We start from the raw sequence: 15,843 nt of genomic DNA on the forward strand, positions 1-15,843 counted from the left end.
TTCAGTGATGCATCCTTCCTAGGTTAATCCTTCCCCTTTAGGTTCTGAGCTGGCGGATTAACGTTGTGCTCCTTCTTTGTCCCACACATGTGGGGGCCAACTCGACCATGAATGGGCACATGACCCCGTGTCCTTTAGTTACCCAGACTGACCCACTTGAAGGGCCCTCTCCTGTATGGTGACCAAGAAGCTAAAACAGCTAAACACCCTCAACTGCCTCCAGGACACCACAGGGTTAAGCAGGCTTCCCTCTACCTTGGTCACGTGTGACCCAAGTTGGAGCCTGCCCAAGCCTTAAGCCACCAGTTGCCTCTCATCTCTCCAGAGCAAACCTAGCTGAGTTAACGCGGGAGCTGAGAGGACAGTCTGAGTTCGGTGTAGATTTAGTGGGTGCAGCAAGGCCCTTCAGCTGGAAAGGATGTGGGAGAAGAGGAAGGGGGTTTGTCAGGGGATGGAACTGCCCACCCGCACTACAATCTTCCCAGAAGCAGGGCGACACCTCCCTTCAACACGCTCCCCTCACCCAAACCCCAAACTTTATTCCACAAAGTCCTGGGCTTTTTTTCTTTTTGTATTAAAAAAGTAGTAACAGACACAATATCAAAAACACAAATGCCATTGGTAGAGGGTACAGCTGAGAACGCCTGGGTCCCACCTGAGGGGCAGCACCAGGGACTCCACGGTCCACCAACCTCCCCCACCCTGGAGCAGCTAGCAGTTTGTACCCCTGGGTCCTGCTTGGGCCTCAGGCTCTCCTCCCATCGGGGAGGAGGTGGGAGAGAGAGCTGTCTCCTCCAATAAATAAGTGCAGCCCCAACCTTCAGGGCCAGACTCAGGCTCAGCTGGGATTTGGAGAGACCACTTCAGCAGCTTGTCAACAACTTTGTCCACGGGAGGGAAGGACTCCTCATCAAGAGTGGGGCTGGGCTGGGCTGAGGAGTTCCATCCTCTGTTCCCTAAGAGGTCAGAGACGGCCCCCTGAATCTTGGGCTGGTGATGGGGGTCCAGCCCCCTTCGGTGGGAAAAGCTGGGCAGTATCCTATTGATTGGTCTAGCCAAATCCAAGTTCTGAGAATTGGGACATCAAGGAGAAGGAAGCCTCTCATGGACTCCCAGAGGTGGTCCCAAAATGGAGTCTAGCTGGTGCCATTTTCTGTGGTAGGTAAGGCTGGACTGGATGAGCTCACACCTTGTTCCTCCTCCTCCATGGCCAAGTCCTGAGAGCTTGAGACCTTGGCCCCAACTTGGGCTTGGGCCTCCTTGAGACCCTCACCCTCACCACCACCACCACCACCACTTCCCCCCTCGCCTCCGCCCTCCTCCATGGGCTCCAGCCCCAGTCCATCCAGCTCTGAGAACAGTGGGTCATCAGGGTGGCCAGGGTCTTGTGCACTGCTACCACAGTCCACACAGGCCTTGAAGCATAAAAGGAAACATGAGTTGAGTCAGACAGGGTCCTCACTGCTGACCTGCCTGCCCAGCTTTCCACCCCCAACCCAACAGTGCTGCCCAAAATGTACTCCTAAGAAACACTAGTGCACACAGATGCACCTGGGGTTCAACAAGATTGGAAAATGCTTTGTACCCTCTATCCTGACCCCACTATGGTATAGTCGCAATGTAAGTTAGTATAGCAGAGGCTCAGAAAACTGCAAAAACTCAGGTGGCTTAACACTACATAATCCAGCAACAAACTTAGTAGAATTAACATCCTTCAAAATTAATGATCCAAGAACACTGAAATCAGCCCTGAGCCCCTAGACCTTCAATTCTTTCTTTTCCCCATTCCCAGGCTTTCCCTCTCACCATGACATCAAGGGCCTGAGGCAGCTGGCCCTTCCGGACCCAGGAGTGCACAGCACCCAGTTCCCGACGCTGGTCCTCTGAGAACCGAGGCTGCTGTTTCTGCATGGCCCGGAGCCGCTCCCGGTCCTGCTTTAGCACAGAGGTCATGTCCCTGCCCGAAAAGGGGTACAGAAGGCAGAGGCTGGGATCCCGGACTAGGGCCAGGACCCATGGAGCTGGCAGTTCTCCTATACCCCAACTCCCTACCCTCCACCTCACAATCCTCCCCTAGACCAGGGTGATGGGAGTTGATGGCTTCCAAGGCCAGGAAACCTGCTCTCAACCTGGGAGGAAGTAAGAATCAGGTTCCCAGGGGCAGGGAGCAGGATAGGAACCTCCAAGGCAGAGTTATCTCCAGAAAAGGAAACCTCAAGTTAGCTGGGGAGTGAGGGTGGGCCAGCCACCCTACTACCTTTCTGAACGGAAGCCAAGGAAGCCTCTGAAATGCCTCACCTGGAGGGCACCTGGTAAGTCATCATGACATGTTGGTCAGCGTTGGCCATGAGCAACCAGATGGGATCCTGGAGCACGTACTTAATGACTTGGTCCCCGGGCTCAGCCCTGGCCTGAGCAGCCCCAGCCTCAGCCTCAGAAGAGTCTACGCTGCCGAAGTACTTGCTTGTGTGGCTGCTCTGACTGCTGCCTGTGAAGCAAGGGGGCGGCCACTGGAGTCAGGCCAGCCTACACTCCCACCCCTCGAGGCCCCAAAGGTTACATGGCCATTCCAGGAGCCTTAGGAAGCTCAGCTGAGATGGGGCCTGGCCTCCCAACTCCCCAGTCACTGTCCCACCCTGGGAGATGCTGGAGGGTGGGCACTCACGAGTGATGCTGGCTGAGGTGCTGCCCCCTTCGTGGGAGCCTGAACCAGACCCAGAGCCCAAGCCAGAGCCCAGGGAGCCTGAGGCTGCAGAGCCCGTGCCAGAGCGAGAGTCCTCTTGCAGTAGCAGTTCCAGCAGGTCACTGGAGCCAGAAAGTGCGTCCTGATTGGAGGACTCTGTTACCTCCACCTGGGGGGGGGGGTGGACGGGAGGGATTAAGGGATCAGCACCCAGGCTTCCTTCAATGGCTGCCACTGGTTGGGGCAGGGGAGGCACACCCAACCCAAGCTGTCTCTGCTCCCCACTCCACGTTGCCAAGCTGAGAGAGAAGAGAGCTGGCGCAGAGCAGGGACGTAAGGCCAGGCCCTTTCCAAGTGGCAGATGTGCTCTCAGAAGTTACTGGGATGTCCTTGCCACCTGTCAGACAGATAGGACTGTCTTTTCACACAGAGGAGGCAGCCGATTTCTGAGCTCATTTAGAATTCACCTGGGGTCTCCCTCCCCACAACACCATCTCCTGGAGCCTGCAGCACTGGGCAGAGGGCAGGAGGAAGGCGGGGGAGGGGCAGTGCTGAGGGCTGGGGGCTACTGGGAGGGCGCAGGGGTCAGTGCTCACCAGTCTGGCCTCTGGCTCAGCAGCCTCCTCATTGGGAGGTGGGGGCCCAGCACTGCTCCCAGGGCCCCCTGCAACAGTGCCCCCCTCAGCACGGGGGGGCTCCTCGAGCTGCAGCAGATTGAGCTGGAGCGGGGAGCTGCATCTTGAGTTGAACAGTGGGGAGTCTGGGCGGTGGGGAGGGCTTGGGGGCAGAGGTGGCAAGGATGGGGAAGGGGAGTGGGAAGCAGGGGTAAGAGGCCCCTCCGTTGGGGTCTGGGGTGCCCCGTAGGGATAGCCGGATGGGGCAGAGAACAGATAGTTAGGGAGCACTAAGGCCACCATTGGGGTTACCAGGGGGGCAGGGAAAGTGGCAGGGGGCACAGAAGTGGGTGCAGGGGGAAGAGGCTGAGGGCCTCCTCGAGGGGAGAATACTGGGAAGGGGTAGGGTTGGACCACGGCTGGGAAGGGGGTAGTGGCTGGTGGGGGAGGCCAGGCAGCAGAGGGTGGCACAGGTGATGGGTGGGAGATGTAGCAGGGGGCTTCGGCCCGGGGGGTCTGGTGGTGGCGTGAGCGCTTGGCTTTGGATCGGCAGTGGTGTCGGCGGCCGGGGGGTGCAGGGCCATGGTGGCAGCCTGTGGGAAGAGACCAGGGTTAGCAAGGGCCTCAACCTGGGGGTTAGTGCCTTACCACTGCCACTGCCCTGACACTCTGACCAGGGAGAGGGCAGGCAAAGGCCCCAGAGAGGGTTTCACAGACCATACAGAACAGAGGGGATTCATGAGGTGGGGGCACCCTCAGGGAAGAATCACAGGAGGCAGGGACAAGGGGGTTTATTGAGAAAGACATGAAGGCAAGGAAAGGTTACATGAGGGGTCAAAGCTGGGGGCATTCAGAAGATAGAGGCACGCTGGCAGATGGCAGGAGGCAGGGTGGCTCCATGGACGAATGGGCAGGTGGCTCTGGTCTATCCACCAAAATCCTGCAGGCACCGCCGGCCTGGGTGTTGCTCCTGCCAGTTGAGGCTGTGCTCTGCCTAGCTTGTGATGGAGCAAAGAGGTGGACTGGAAAGCCCAGTCCTGAGTCCTGAGTCCTGTGTCCACCTGCAAGGGTCTCCCTCAGGCACCTGGAGGGGCTGCTTTCCATCTGCCCTGGAAGCCAGGACCCCACCCAGAGTTGGTCCAGAATCTATGCAGATCTCTTCTTGATCAGTGACAACTGAGTCCTAAACAGACACACTTGCTGCCCCTGCCCCAGGCCAGGCCTGAAGTAGCTTACCTAGACAGTGCACCTCCGCCTGCCTCAGTGCCGGCCACCAGGCTGCCCTTCTCTGGCTGCAGCCAGGAACCCCTGCCTAGTGGGGAGAGGCTTGCAAGAGGCACATCCCTAGACAAGGCCCTGGTGGTAGAGGCAGCACCAGCCTTGGTTTCTGGAGCAACAACATCTCCCTCAAGACCCACCCCCCGACAGTCTGGTCCTAGACTGGGTAGAGGGCAGACTCAGAGAGGCCCCGGGTGGCTACCTCGCTCACCAGGGGCGGAGGGGGCCGTGGAAGAGCTGTCGAGTCCACGCAGCCTGCCAAGGTCCCGGAAACGACTGAGGAAGGCTTGCTCTTCCTTCTGTGTGTGCAGGGACAGCACGGCCTTGGTCAGGCCCACTGGACGGTAGGCATCTGGGGCTGGGTCAGGGGCTACTGTGGGGCTGGGGGCCGGGCTGGGGGCTGGGCCTGGGGCTAGGCCAGGAAGGTCCTCCATCATGATGATGTCTGAGGAAGGTGAGATGGGGGAAAGGTCATCAGAATCACCACAAGGGTCAACACATCCACTCCACACCCTCCCTGTCCAGTAGCCTAGCCAAGCTGAGCCCCTGCCCCACAGCCAAGCCTGGGCCTCATGTACATCTCTTGGTCACCTCCCCACCAAGGGCTGGTGCTGGACCCTCCTCTCCATGCAAAGCTGTCCCGGGAGGAGAGAGGACATTCAGTCCCCTCCAGTGGCTACCCTGCCAGGAAACCCCTCTCACTGGAAGGGAAGCTCACCTCTTGCCCTTTCCCTACACATTTCCAAGGTCAATATCCAAAGACCCTTCAGGGGTCTTCAACATTCCTCCCCTTCAGCCCTCTGTGGGCTGCACCTTTGGGCTGATACCCCCCCACCCCACACTTGTGTTTCTGTTGACAGTGAGAACTCGGGAAGGAGGACAGGGCAGGGCATAACAGCAGGCAGGCAGGGTGGAGAGCAAGAAACTGAGGCTGGGCGGGAGACCATCTCCTCTCCACTGGGGCTGGAGGCAGAGGGGAAAGGCAGGTGGGAAGGAGCTCTAGCTGGGGGGGGGCCACAGGGAGCCCAGGCACTCCCCACCTCACTCCGCGCCCATACCCGACTCCGGGGGCTTCTTGTCTCCCACATGGACGATGGTGGAGCTGAAGCTACACTGACTGGTGACGGACACCACGCTCTCCGCCTTATTGGCCAGGGTGAGCGGGCTCAGGGTGCCTCCCACCACTGGCTCCTTCTGAGGAGTGGCCCCCTCCCCAGACAGCACTTCCGACGAAGGATCTGTGCAGAGAGATGGTGCCAGTTACCACTCCAACCCCCACTGGGAGGTCAGGAGAGGGGATCCCCAGGAGGACAGGGAGGGAATGGTGGTAGGGAGGAGGCTGGAGATCAGGAGGCTGGGGAGGAGGGCAGGGCAGAGCAAGGGGGGCCCCAAAGGCAGAAGTATAGAGACACAGGGCTGCCAGGAAGGGGCAGCAGGATCAGGGCATACACTGGGTCTTTACCTTTCTTGGTCCCCACAGAGACTGGACCTGTCCTCTGCTTGTCATCGTCAGAGGCGGAGGAGGCCGTGTAGGAGGAGGAGGAGGCACATTTACGTTTGGTCGTGCTGGGGATGTTGCAGCTCTCAAGGTACCTGGTGAAGGATGCAGCAGAGAAAATAAGGGTAGGGCCTAGGGTAGGGCAGGGGTAGGGCCCAAGGGGGAGAAGGTGTCAGGTGGCCTTACCTGAGGATGCTGTCCAGGCAGTTGATCTGCTGGTAGGAGCAGCTGGAGGCTTCTTTCCTCTCAGCCTCCTCAGGGACCAAGGCTAGTGGGGCCTGGATTGGAGCAGCAGCCAACTCTGGCTCTGGGTCTGGGGACTGGCAAGGAAGGGCCTTGGTCTTGAACATGCTTATTGCTGAGGCGAGGAGAGAAGAAGGTAAATGGGTTGGGGTGAAGGTCAGGGGATCCCTAGGTCCCACTCCTCCCATACGTCTTCATCAACTCACTGGGGAGGCGGGGCCGGGTTGGAGGCCGGGCCCGAGACTCAATAAAAAGCTGCTGCCCCTGGTGCTTGACCAGATGCACATCCTTACAGATCTGCTGGAAAGTCACCTGTGGGCCAGAACACAGGAGTGGGAAGCATTGGCGGGCTTGGCCAGTGTCAGGGGCCAAGGGCACAAATAAAATAAGGTGTCAGTAGGGAGGCACAGAGGCCTTGATGGAGCAGAACAAGAAGGAAAAGGCAGGGAGGAAAAGGCAAAGGGGACAGTGCAAAGCTTCGGGGCTGGCAGTGCCAATTCCAAAGACAGGAAAATGGATGACTAGAGGGAGGCGGGAGAAGGTCACTCACCGGGGCGGGAGGCCCAGGCCCCTCAGCATCACCCCCATTGCTATCACTGGAAGAGCCTGGGCTGTGCAGGGGACCTGGGGATGTCACAGGGCCAACTCCACAGAGCCCTGTGGGGCTGGGGCTGTGCACAGGCTGCAGCAGGGAGAGAGCCAGGTTAGACGTCTATACCCTGCTTCGCACCCCCTTCCCCTCCCACATCCCTCCCTCAACCCTCACCTGCAACAGCAGCCGGTGGATCTGCTCTGACAGGTCCTGGATATCAGTGTCCAGGGACGGAGCTGGGCTGGGGGCTGGGGGTGTGAAGACATCCTCATTCAGGGGTGCCCTGTAGAGTAGGGAAGGGTGAGTCCAGCCTTGCCCCCAAGTCCTGCCCCCTCCCACACTGCCCTACCCCCAGTACCAGCTCGGGGGCATGGCCCACTTACGTGCGTACTTTGTGTCGACCCAACACAAAGGCCACCTTGCGGCTCCAGGGGTGTACAAATCCAGCCCAGCTGGTGTCCATAGTCACATACTCCCCGTTACGGGCACAGAAGCGGATAGGGGAGTGGTCAAAGGGCTGGCCTGCCAGCTGCAGGACTGATAGGAGTGGAAAATGAGGTAGGGGTCAGCAGGAGAGGGTGCTAAAGTGGAGGACCACCCACGGGAGACCCAGGAGACCAAGGCACCAGGAAACACAACCACAAAGGCAGCTTCAACCTCCCCCCCCACCACGTCCCCGGGGAAGCTGGGAAGGGAGAGAGGATGAGAGGGACTCACTCTTCTTGTGGATGGCCAACATGAGGGGTCGGTCCTCAGGATGCAGGAATAGGAGCACTGGGGCCCCCAGGAGGTCCTGGGGCAGATAGCCCAGCAGTGGGGCAGCCCTGAAATAGGAAGGGGTGTCAGAGTGGCCATGGCCTCAGCCCTGGTCACCCTTCTTTCCTCCAGGTCCTGACCTCACCTTTCATCCACATCCTGGAAGAGGCAGCTGGGTGTGTGCCGCGTAGTGAATATCCTCTTGTCGGGGGGGATCCGGGGAGCTGAGACACAGAAAGTGTGGCACTGGGTTTTATCCAGAATGGTCCAGCTCCTCAGACCTCCACTCTGACTGGGACCCAGGCTGGCTGGCAGTCCTCGCCACAGCTCTGCCCTGGACCCCGTAGCCTGCTAAGATAGCCTGGACCATCCTTGTCTTGTGCCTTGTACCAATAATAAAACTGAGAAGCACCAACACATTTTTCTTTGCCCTCTCCTAGCTCAGGGCTCTTATCCAATTCTACTTCTAACAGGGCCCAAACCCTCATCCTTATAATATCTTCTTCAGTTCCAAAATTCTAGAAGACTGGCTCGTGCCTCCCAGATTCATGTCCTGTACCTCACCCAAGCCCAGAGGAAATGTCCTTCCTCCTGCCCTCCCCCAGCCAGGCCCTGCCTGCCCACCTTCATAACCGGAGTGGATGCGCTCTGCGATGAGCAGGCAGCATGGCTGCGCAGGGGTCCCATCTGAAACCCGGATCTTGGTCACATATGGGGTTAGGCGGAATGGCTGGTACCGAGGCCCTGGATCCCGGTCAGGGCCTCCTCTGGCAAGGGAGAGAGGAGCATTAGGAACTTTCAATGAACAGCCACCCACACCTCCAACCTCAAGGTCACAGCATACACAGCAGACACTGGGGGTGGGGTGCGGGGAGAAGAACAGAGAGGCCTGTTCCATTCTCCTCACCTACCTGATACGGCAGAAGACAGACTTCTCCTGGGTGAAGTCCTTGAGGCCTGAACCTGAAAGACAACAGGAGGCAGTGAATACAGCCCTCGCTAGGCTGAGAAGAGGCCACCAAGGGAAAGCTTGGGTCCCCAGCCCCTTACAGCAAAAAGCTTCCTGGGACTGTTCATCCCTCCCCCCAAGCACTTGGGCACCTCACCTGCCAAGGCCCCAGTGCCCCAGGTGGGCAGGCGAGATGGGGCTGTGGAACCATAAAAGACGCCCACATCCTGGGGAGCCAGGAGCTCTGAGAAGCGGGCACCCCGGAACACATCCCGCTTGCAACGCAGCAGGACACCCGCTTGCTCCGAAATGTAGACAATTCGGCCTGTCAGGAAGGAGACAGCCACCGAGAAGGTATCCTGGCAGGAGGGTGAGAACAAGAGCAGATTTAGGAGCTGTGCAAGTAGGATTGGGGGTGCGCCAGAATGGAGAGGCAAGGCCAAGGCTGACCTGGTTGCGAAGCGTGTACTCAGATGTTATGTGCTCCAGCTCCTCCAGCGTGTAGGTGGACATGTCCATGGCACAAGGCTCACCCTCTTCCAGGCTCCACTGCTGGTAGTATTCCTGATTGGCTGCCGGGCGAGGGTGGTGGGGCATTCAGTAAGGAGACTGTCCCACCACAGTAGCCCAGGCCCTGGCCCTTCTCTCCCAGGAAGCACCACTCACCCTGCACCTGTTTGACACAGGCCAGTGCGTACTGTAGCGTGGCCAGAGTCCCAGAGCGGCCCTTGCCCCGGCGCTCTGGCGGCAGTCGAAGCTTGAGCTCCCGAAGTGCTGTCATGAGTTCCTTCTGGGTCCTTGCCCGGGCTGACTGCTCACTGCTACAGGGCCCATAGGGAAGGAGAAGTAAAGACATTAGCCCCAGAGTGTGGCCCAGGCCCCCAACTCTCTCCCCCATCCCTCACTCCACATACCTGCAGCCACTGGTAGACGGGTTGTCCTGCTCCGAGCTGGCACTTAGGAGGCTGTAGGCAATGGAACTGCTGGGTGGGGATGGGCTCTGAGAGTTTGTGCTAGGGGAGAAGCAATAGGCCCAAGGTGAGGGGCAGGTGGCCAGCAGCATGAGGCCTGTCACCTAGCTCAGCCTGCTCACAAGAGCACCCCCAGACGCTGCAGCACACTCCCATACACACCTCTTGCTGCTCTCAGTGGTCTCCAGAAGGGCTGAGTCCTTGCCATTGCCAGAGGAGGAACTATGTGAGCTCCGTTGAGATGCACCCCTGGATTCATGCCCGTTGGATTCATTGCCGCTTGAGCCATTGCTGTTGGCATCAGTGTCATCGGCCGGGCTGGGGCCCGGGCAAGGCCAGTGCTGTGGAGGCCCTGGGGATGGGACCCCTCCAGGACAAAAGGATTCCCCCGGCCTGGGGTCCCCTCCCCCATCAGCCCCTTCTAGGGGACCGCTCATGTCTTGGCCATGGGGAGGACAGGAAAACAGGGAAGCCGAAGAGGCCACCACGGATGCACGAAGGGGCCTGGAGGCCTGGCTGATGTTGTAAGGTGGGAGATCTAGGTCTCTGAGGGTTGAGAAGTTTGATCACAGCCAGTACCTGGAGAGGGAGACCAGGAAGGAGAGCTTGGAAAAAGCTGGGCTGTTAACCCTACAGCACCTGTTAGCTTCACTCAGACTTTCCTCTGCTTCCCCCCACGCTCCTAGGACCCAGGCCTGGGGCTTCTTATAAGCCGAGGTGAATTCTGTTTCCTGTACCATAAGAGGGCCGCTGGTGGGAAGGGGGCTCTCTTGGGGCTTGAGCCACATCCCCTGACAGCATGGCCTAGGTAATGAGGGCCTGAGCAGTCTACTAGAGCTAGGGCTGTGGGCCAAAGCCCCGACATTTCCCATCCCCAAGTTCCCATTAGGTCCCTAGTCTCCAAGGCCGCAGAGAACTCCAAGGCCGCAGAGCAGGAGGTGAGCAGGTCGCCTCCTATATTTAGGCCTCAGGGCTAATTTTATCCGGGGGCGGAGCCACCCCCACCGCACATGCGCGCCGACGTGCACTGGCCCACCACGCGCTTCCGCCGCCGCCACGGTCGCCAGGGAAACCGACGTCAGCCGCTGAGCTCAGCGGTTGCTGGAGGGACCACAGGAGGGCGGGAGAGGCGACCCCTCCCCCATTTCCCGGCGGAAGTGGGGAAACGACCCACTCCCATACTGGCGGGCGCGGCTGGGGGTCGCCCACCCTAACCGTATCGCCAGTCCCTGATGGCCCCTGAGATCGTATTTAGAAGGACGGCCTTACGGGGTGCCAGGGTTGGCCCTGGCCTCCTCAGGACAAAACACAACAGCCACCGCCCTCTGCCCCAAAACCCCTCAACCTGGCCCTCACCTGGATCCCCATCATTCTGCTCAAGACAACACAACCTTCCCTTCTTTGGCCCCTTCTCCCCTACCTCCGCCCCTGACCAACGGGACGTAAGCTGGCACCTGCCATCGTCAAAGACCCGGGAATCCTCTTCTCAGTCCCCTACTTTTCCAGCCACTCCCTCCTCCTCCGAAGCCTTAGTACGGGATACACAACCGCCAGCGGATAGTTATTCCCCCACTTCCCGTCCAACCACACCCCCACCCCTGAGCATTTTCTGAGCGCCAGGAGAAAAGGGAAGACTGGCCAACAGCAGGAACTAGCGCTGAGAACGGGATGTTCCAGCCTGAAGCGGGCTGACATCACAGCCGGCCCAGGGCCAGGGACTGGAGAGGGGAAGGCGGGGAACGCCGAAAGCTTGAAGGGGTTCTGGTGGTGAGGCAAACCCGGAGACCCCCGAGTGAAGAGAAAGGAGACAGGGGGCATGCCCACTGAGGGTCGGCTGTGGGGTCAGGATGGCTGAGACCGAGGGGCAAAGCTGGAGGCAAAGGGAGCGGGGCAGGAGAGCAGACACACGGTGCATGGTTGCGAGAATCACCTAGATCCCCAGGGGCGGTGAGAGGGTTGATAGCGACAAGAAAGGCCGTGTGCCATCTGACCACCTAGGCCGAAACTGGCCCATCAGGTTGGAAGTGGCGGGCGGTCCGACTCGGGGGACAGAGACTGGCCCCAGGGTGGTCGCGGAGATTCCTACCTGGCAGTGCGAGTGTCCTCCGTCCGCCTGCCCGCCGCGGTTCCAGCCAGCAGCAGAGTGGAGGCTCCGCGGGGCGGGGAGGCGGGTTGCATAATGCCAGGCACTGCCCCCTCATTGGCCTCCTGCCGGCGGAGCCGCAGGCCCCGCCCCCGATTGGCTGGGGATCTCTTCCCGGCGCCTGATTGGCTATTGTCCCCCACTGAGGTCAGGGCTGTGTCACACACACTGGCGCACGTGGACCTGGGTGCTGGCGCTGGGCTGAAGGGCCCCAGACACCGCCCAGCCAATGGGCGCAGGACGCCTTGCACAGTGAATAATAGAAGGGAGATAAGCTGTCCCTCTTCAGGGAAAATGCCTGTGCCACAGTAGGTACTCAGGTGCTCAAGAGATGTCTACTTCCTGAGCGAACCAGCCTTGCAGAACAGAATACCTTAGCACCTTGGCCTTTCCAGGTGTGGGGAAAAGGAATGCAGACCCTGGGAGTTGAACCAAGCTGGATGGGATGACTGCTCCCTGAGAGGAGCGAAAGAGACAGAAACCTGGCTTGGCTTTTCCTGGTTGCCCTTCCCAGCCTGTCACCATACACACTGAAGTCCTTTGACCCAACCCCTTCCTCTGACACTTCAAAATCCTGGGAGGAAGACAGTTGAGGGTCCACGTGTGATAGAGGTTGAGTGGGTAGAAAGAGGATGCAGACAATGGAAGGGGCAGCCTGAACCATTAGGGGCTATGGAGGCAAACAATAGCAGGTAATTCTGTGGCCAATCAGAGAAAAGGTCTCCGGGCAGCCTACTTGGTGATTTGTATGTACTTCTCTCCAGAGGATGCAGCCACCCACAGTTAGGGCTGCCCCAAAAGTGGGGGCCAGGAAGCTAGGACTACAAAGGGACAAAGGAGATAGCAGAAAGAAGAGGCCAACTGGGGTCCTAGACAGAGAGAGATGGAGTGGCAAGGGCTTCATATCCCCACTGTTTGGAAAATAGAAAGCCAAGATCCAGGCACCCAGCAGAATCTCATCTGTCTCATTCACTGTACTCCCCAGCACCCAGGACACCCCACAACATAGCAGGTGATCAATAAACATGATGGTTTTGATTTTAACAAGGATAAGTAGGGAAAGTGGGGGAGTCTCAGCAGTGGAGAAGGGGCTGGAAATTATAATTCTTTTAAAGAAGGGAAGAGCAGAACACCAAGTCCAAGAAAGAGAACAAGGCCTTAATTGGGAGAAATAAAATGCCAGTCTGGGTCCAGTAGAGCAGCAGTTACACGGCCCCTCCATTCAGGACTGTAATGAGTTGTTCCTCTCAAGACTCCCTGGAAAACGTGGGTAGCAAGTGAAGAGGCCCCAAGCAGCTGCTGACATAACCAGCTGTGGGTGCACGCCCCTCACTGTCACGTGGCCTAAGCTTTTCTTAACAATGGGGGCAGTGAAGGGGAGGGCTCTGTGGAAAAGCTGGGACACAGCAGTGTTATAAATTAACCCAGAAAAAAACGGAAATGGGAAAACACAGAAAAGGATTTGGGAGCACAGTCTCAGTCTCCCCTGCCCCCTGCCCCCAACTCATATACTGTGGCCCTGTCTTTGTCTCCTTTTCAGACATCTCTTCTCTGGAAACATCATAGCTCATAGCAATCTCAAACTCCCTGGCTCAAGTGATCCTCCTGCCTCAGCCTCCGGAGTAGCTGGGACTATAGATGCACACCACTACACCTAGCTAATTTTTCTAATTTTTGTAGAGACAGGGTCTCACTTAGGCTGGTGTCAGGACTCCTGGGCTTAAGCGATCCTCCCACCTTGGCCTCCCAACGTGCTAGGATTACAGGTGTGAGCCACTGCGCCCAGCCTGGAGACAGTTTTTTGCCCTCCCCAGCTCTCCTCAGGGATTTAGGTGTGACCTCCCCTGACCCTGGCCGTCCTCGCTCTCCTACCTCCCCCTCCATATCTGTCTTTTGCATAAACAAAGGGGTCCAGCGCTCCAGCAGCCCCCACCTGCTCCCAAGGCCCTGGTTGCCCTGCCTCATCGTCCCCACAGTAACCAGGCCCTGCTGCCGTCAATGGAGAAGAGGGGGCGGGAGACAACGGTGACGTCAAAGCGGAAGAAGGAGGCGGGGCGAGGCAGCCGAGGAATGTGGGGCAGCGAGGCTGGAGAGGCAGGAGAAGCAGCGGTTTGGGAGGCGGCCAGCCAGAGAGGGCGGCGGCCAGCGCATTTGGGAACATCGTGTTCTCTTGGCTGGTGGCCCAGGACATGCACCCGGCCTGGGCGCCTCCCCCAACACAACCACAGCCGTCCTGTCCCAAAGCCAGGGATTCCTGGAGAGAGGATTAGGAGGAAGGGGTCTCCCTCCCAGCCCCATACTTGGCTCTTTTCACAAGTCTCATCTGCCCGCCCCTCGGCTTGTTCCTACAGCTCCTGGCACTGGCTTTTCCCCTCTCCCAAACTGTACACATCTGCTGACGCGGTGCCAAAGAGCCAGGGCGGGGAAAGTTGGAGGCCCAGGCTCTGGGACAGAACCCGCACCTTTGCTCCCTCCCAGAGGCCCCCTTCAGAGCCTGAACCTTTTGTTACTATGGCAGCAGACAGAGAGAGGGAGGAGGGACAAAGAGGAGAAAGGGTTTAGGATGAGGAAATCAAACTGGGACAGAGCAAGTGGCTTAGATTGGGGCCTGAGGAGAGAGATAGAAGGGAAGAATGAAGGAATTTGGGCGGATGCCTGAAGACCAGAAAAACCAGGAAGAGCGAAATGGGGAGTCATCAAAACGTGCAGAAAAGCTTGAGAATATGAGAATAGTTTCCAGCCACAGCATTCACATAAATCTCTCATCATGACCCAGCCATTATGCAAACACTTAACATACATTATTTAATCTCCAGAACAAACGTGTGAGGCAGTTATTATTATCCCTATATTGTGGGGGACTAAAGCTCGGAAGTTACTAAACTTGCCTAAATTGCCTCCTAACAAATGGAGCCCAGGGTTCAAATCGGAGCACTAATAATGGCTTGTCATTCTGGCTTCTTACCCTTCAGGAACCTGTGAGGTGTTACCCAACCTCTAAGCTGCATCCCAGCAGGACACACCTAGCCTCTCAAATATCCAGCTGACTCTAAGTTTGGTGCCTGGAACACAAGCTCCATCCAACACCTTCTCCCCCTTGGGCCAGATCTTGAAATATTCTGTTTGCACTCCCCACACACTTAACATCATCCTGGCCCGTTTTTCCTTGTTCACAAGGTCCTTGAGAGCAGCAACCAGCCCCAGGGATTTCCTAGGAGCCCCACTTCTTCACTCTTCCACCTTACTTCAGGCCACTTTACCTCAGGCCTGGTTGTTTGTGCAAATACCACAGCACCCTGTTGGTGCCTCCCCACTTCAGGGGCTCAGGAAGACACGTGCACAGCCAATCAGCACAAACCCCAAGAATATCCTCCCTCTCAGGACCCAACAATTGCTACCCCACCTCACGGATGGCTTTGAACCCAAACTCTCCCCTTTATATATAGGAAAGACACCCAGAGCCATGACTGGCTCCAGGTCTCACAAAGCATCACACCACCCTTTCTCAAACAACCGTGCCAACCTTTTGGTACCCTCCTCCGAGTCCTTCTAGGGCCTCAGAACCTATGCCTCTTTCAAGCGCTTAAGGTACCTAAACAGCAGCCATACGTAGCAGGGACTTCAGATCCCTCAGGACCCTGAGGACTTCCGAGCCCCTGCCTCAGGGCAGTCAGGGGTCCAGGCACTCTACAGCGGTGAGGGATTCGATGTCAGTAACTCCCACCCCTGTCTTTCTAGATCTGAGTTCGAGGTCCCTATTCTCCACAACCATCAGAGCTCCAATGACGGCGATCACGCAATTGCATGACCTCCCCCACTCCATTAACACCCCTCCTGACCGAACTCACCACACGAAAAAAATCTATACCGACCGCCCTAAACCCTCCCCACTCCTGGGCACTTACTGCTCAGCGCGCACCAGAGTCCAAATTTCCTCCTGACCGGGACCGCAGCGACTCCACAGGCTCCTTCAGTCCCGCCCACCGGGGGGGGATGCCACGCCCCCCAAGCTTATTGGCTTAAGGGCGCCGACCCATGCCCCGCGCCGCGTGCGGCAGCTCGGCCCCCGCACAGCCTCCATTGGCATCTCTGGCCGCCGTCATCTTCTCATTGGCC

The 15,843-nt window shown here is 58.3% G+C and overlaps 1 protein-coding gene across 3 annotated transcripts; it reads right to left on the bottom strand.

Annotated features, from left to right (window-relative positions):
• Nucleotides 1–533: 533 nt before the first annotated feature.
• Nucleotides 534–15,725, bottom strand: PER1 (period circadian regulator 1). 3 transcript variants are annotated; one of them, XM_075994154.1, is made up of 23 exons: nt 15,633–15,725; nt 9,747–10,163; nt 9,528–9,626; nt 9,280–9,434; nt 9,064–9,185; nt 8,771–8,972; nt 8,576–8,627; nt 8,289–8,431; nt 7,810–7,888; nt 7,626–7,732; nt 7,292–7,445; nt 7,083–7,191; nt 6,867–6,998; nt 6,523–6,628; nt 6,260–6,431; nt 6,038–6,168; nt 5,634–5,813; nt 4,787–5,020; nt 3,280–3,890; nt 2,666–2,852; nt 2,299–2,488; nt 1,807–1,957; nt 534–1,415 (listed from the first exon to the last, which is right to left on the bottom strand). In XM_075994154.1, the coding sequence occupies exons 2-23, from the start codon at nt 10,019–10,021 to the stop codon at nt 1,137–1,139; spliced, it is 3,870 nt and encodes a 1,289-aa protein (XP_075850269.1). In that variant the 5' UTR covers nt 10,022–10,163; nt 15,633–15,725; the 3' UTR covers nt 534–1,136. The 3 variants fall into 3 exon arrangements, with proteins under 3 accessions (XP_075850269.1, XP_012631092.1, XP_075850270.1); XM_012775638.3 differs by lacking the exon at nt 15,633–15,725 and adding an exon at nt 11,671–15,620; XM_075994155.1 differs by lacking the exon at nt 15,633–15,725 and adding an exon at nt 11,005–11,664.
• Nucleotides 15,726–15,843: the final 118 nt, after the last annotated feature.

This window comes from Microcebus murinus, chromosome 18 (assembly GCF_040939455.1).
Source record: "Microcebus murinus isolate Inina chromosome 18, M.murinus_Inina_mat1.0, whole genome shotgun sequence".
Classification (NCBI taxonomy): Eukaryota; Metazoa; Chordata; class Mammalia; order Primates; family Cheirogaleidae; genus Microcebus; species Microcebus murinus.

Coding starts and splice junctions, on each gene's coding strand:
- PER1 (XM_075994154.1), bottom strand. CDS start 10,021: ATGAGCGGTCCCCTAGAAGGGGCTGATGGGGGAGGGGACCCCAGGCCG. Junction 8,628..8,770: donor GGGCACTGGGGCCTTGGCAG/GTGAGGTGCCCA, acceptor GTTGTCTTTCAG/GTTCAGGCCTCAAGGACTTC. Junction 6,999..7,082: donor TCCACCGGCTGCTGTTGCAG/GTGAGGGTTGAG, acceptor TCCCTGCTGCAG/CCTGTGCACAGCCCCAGCCC.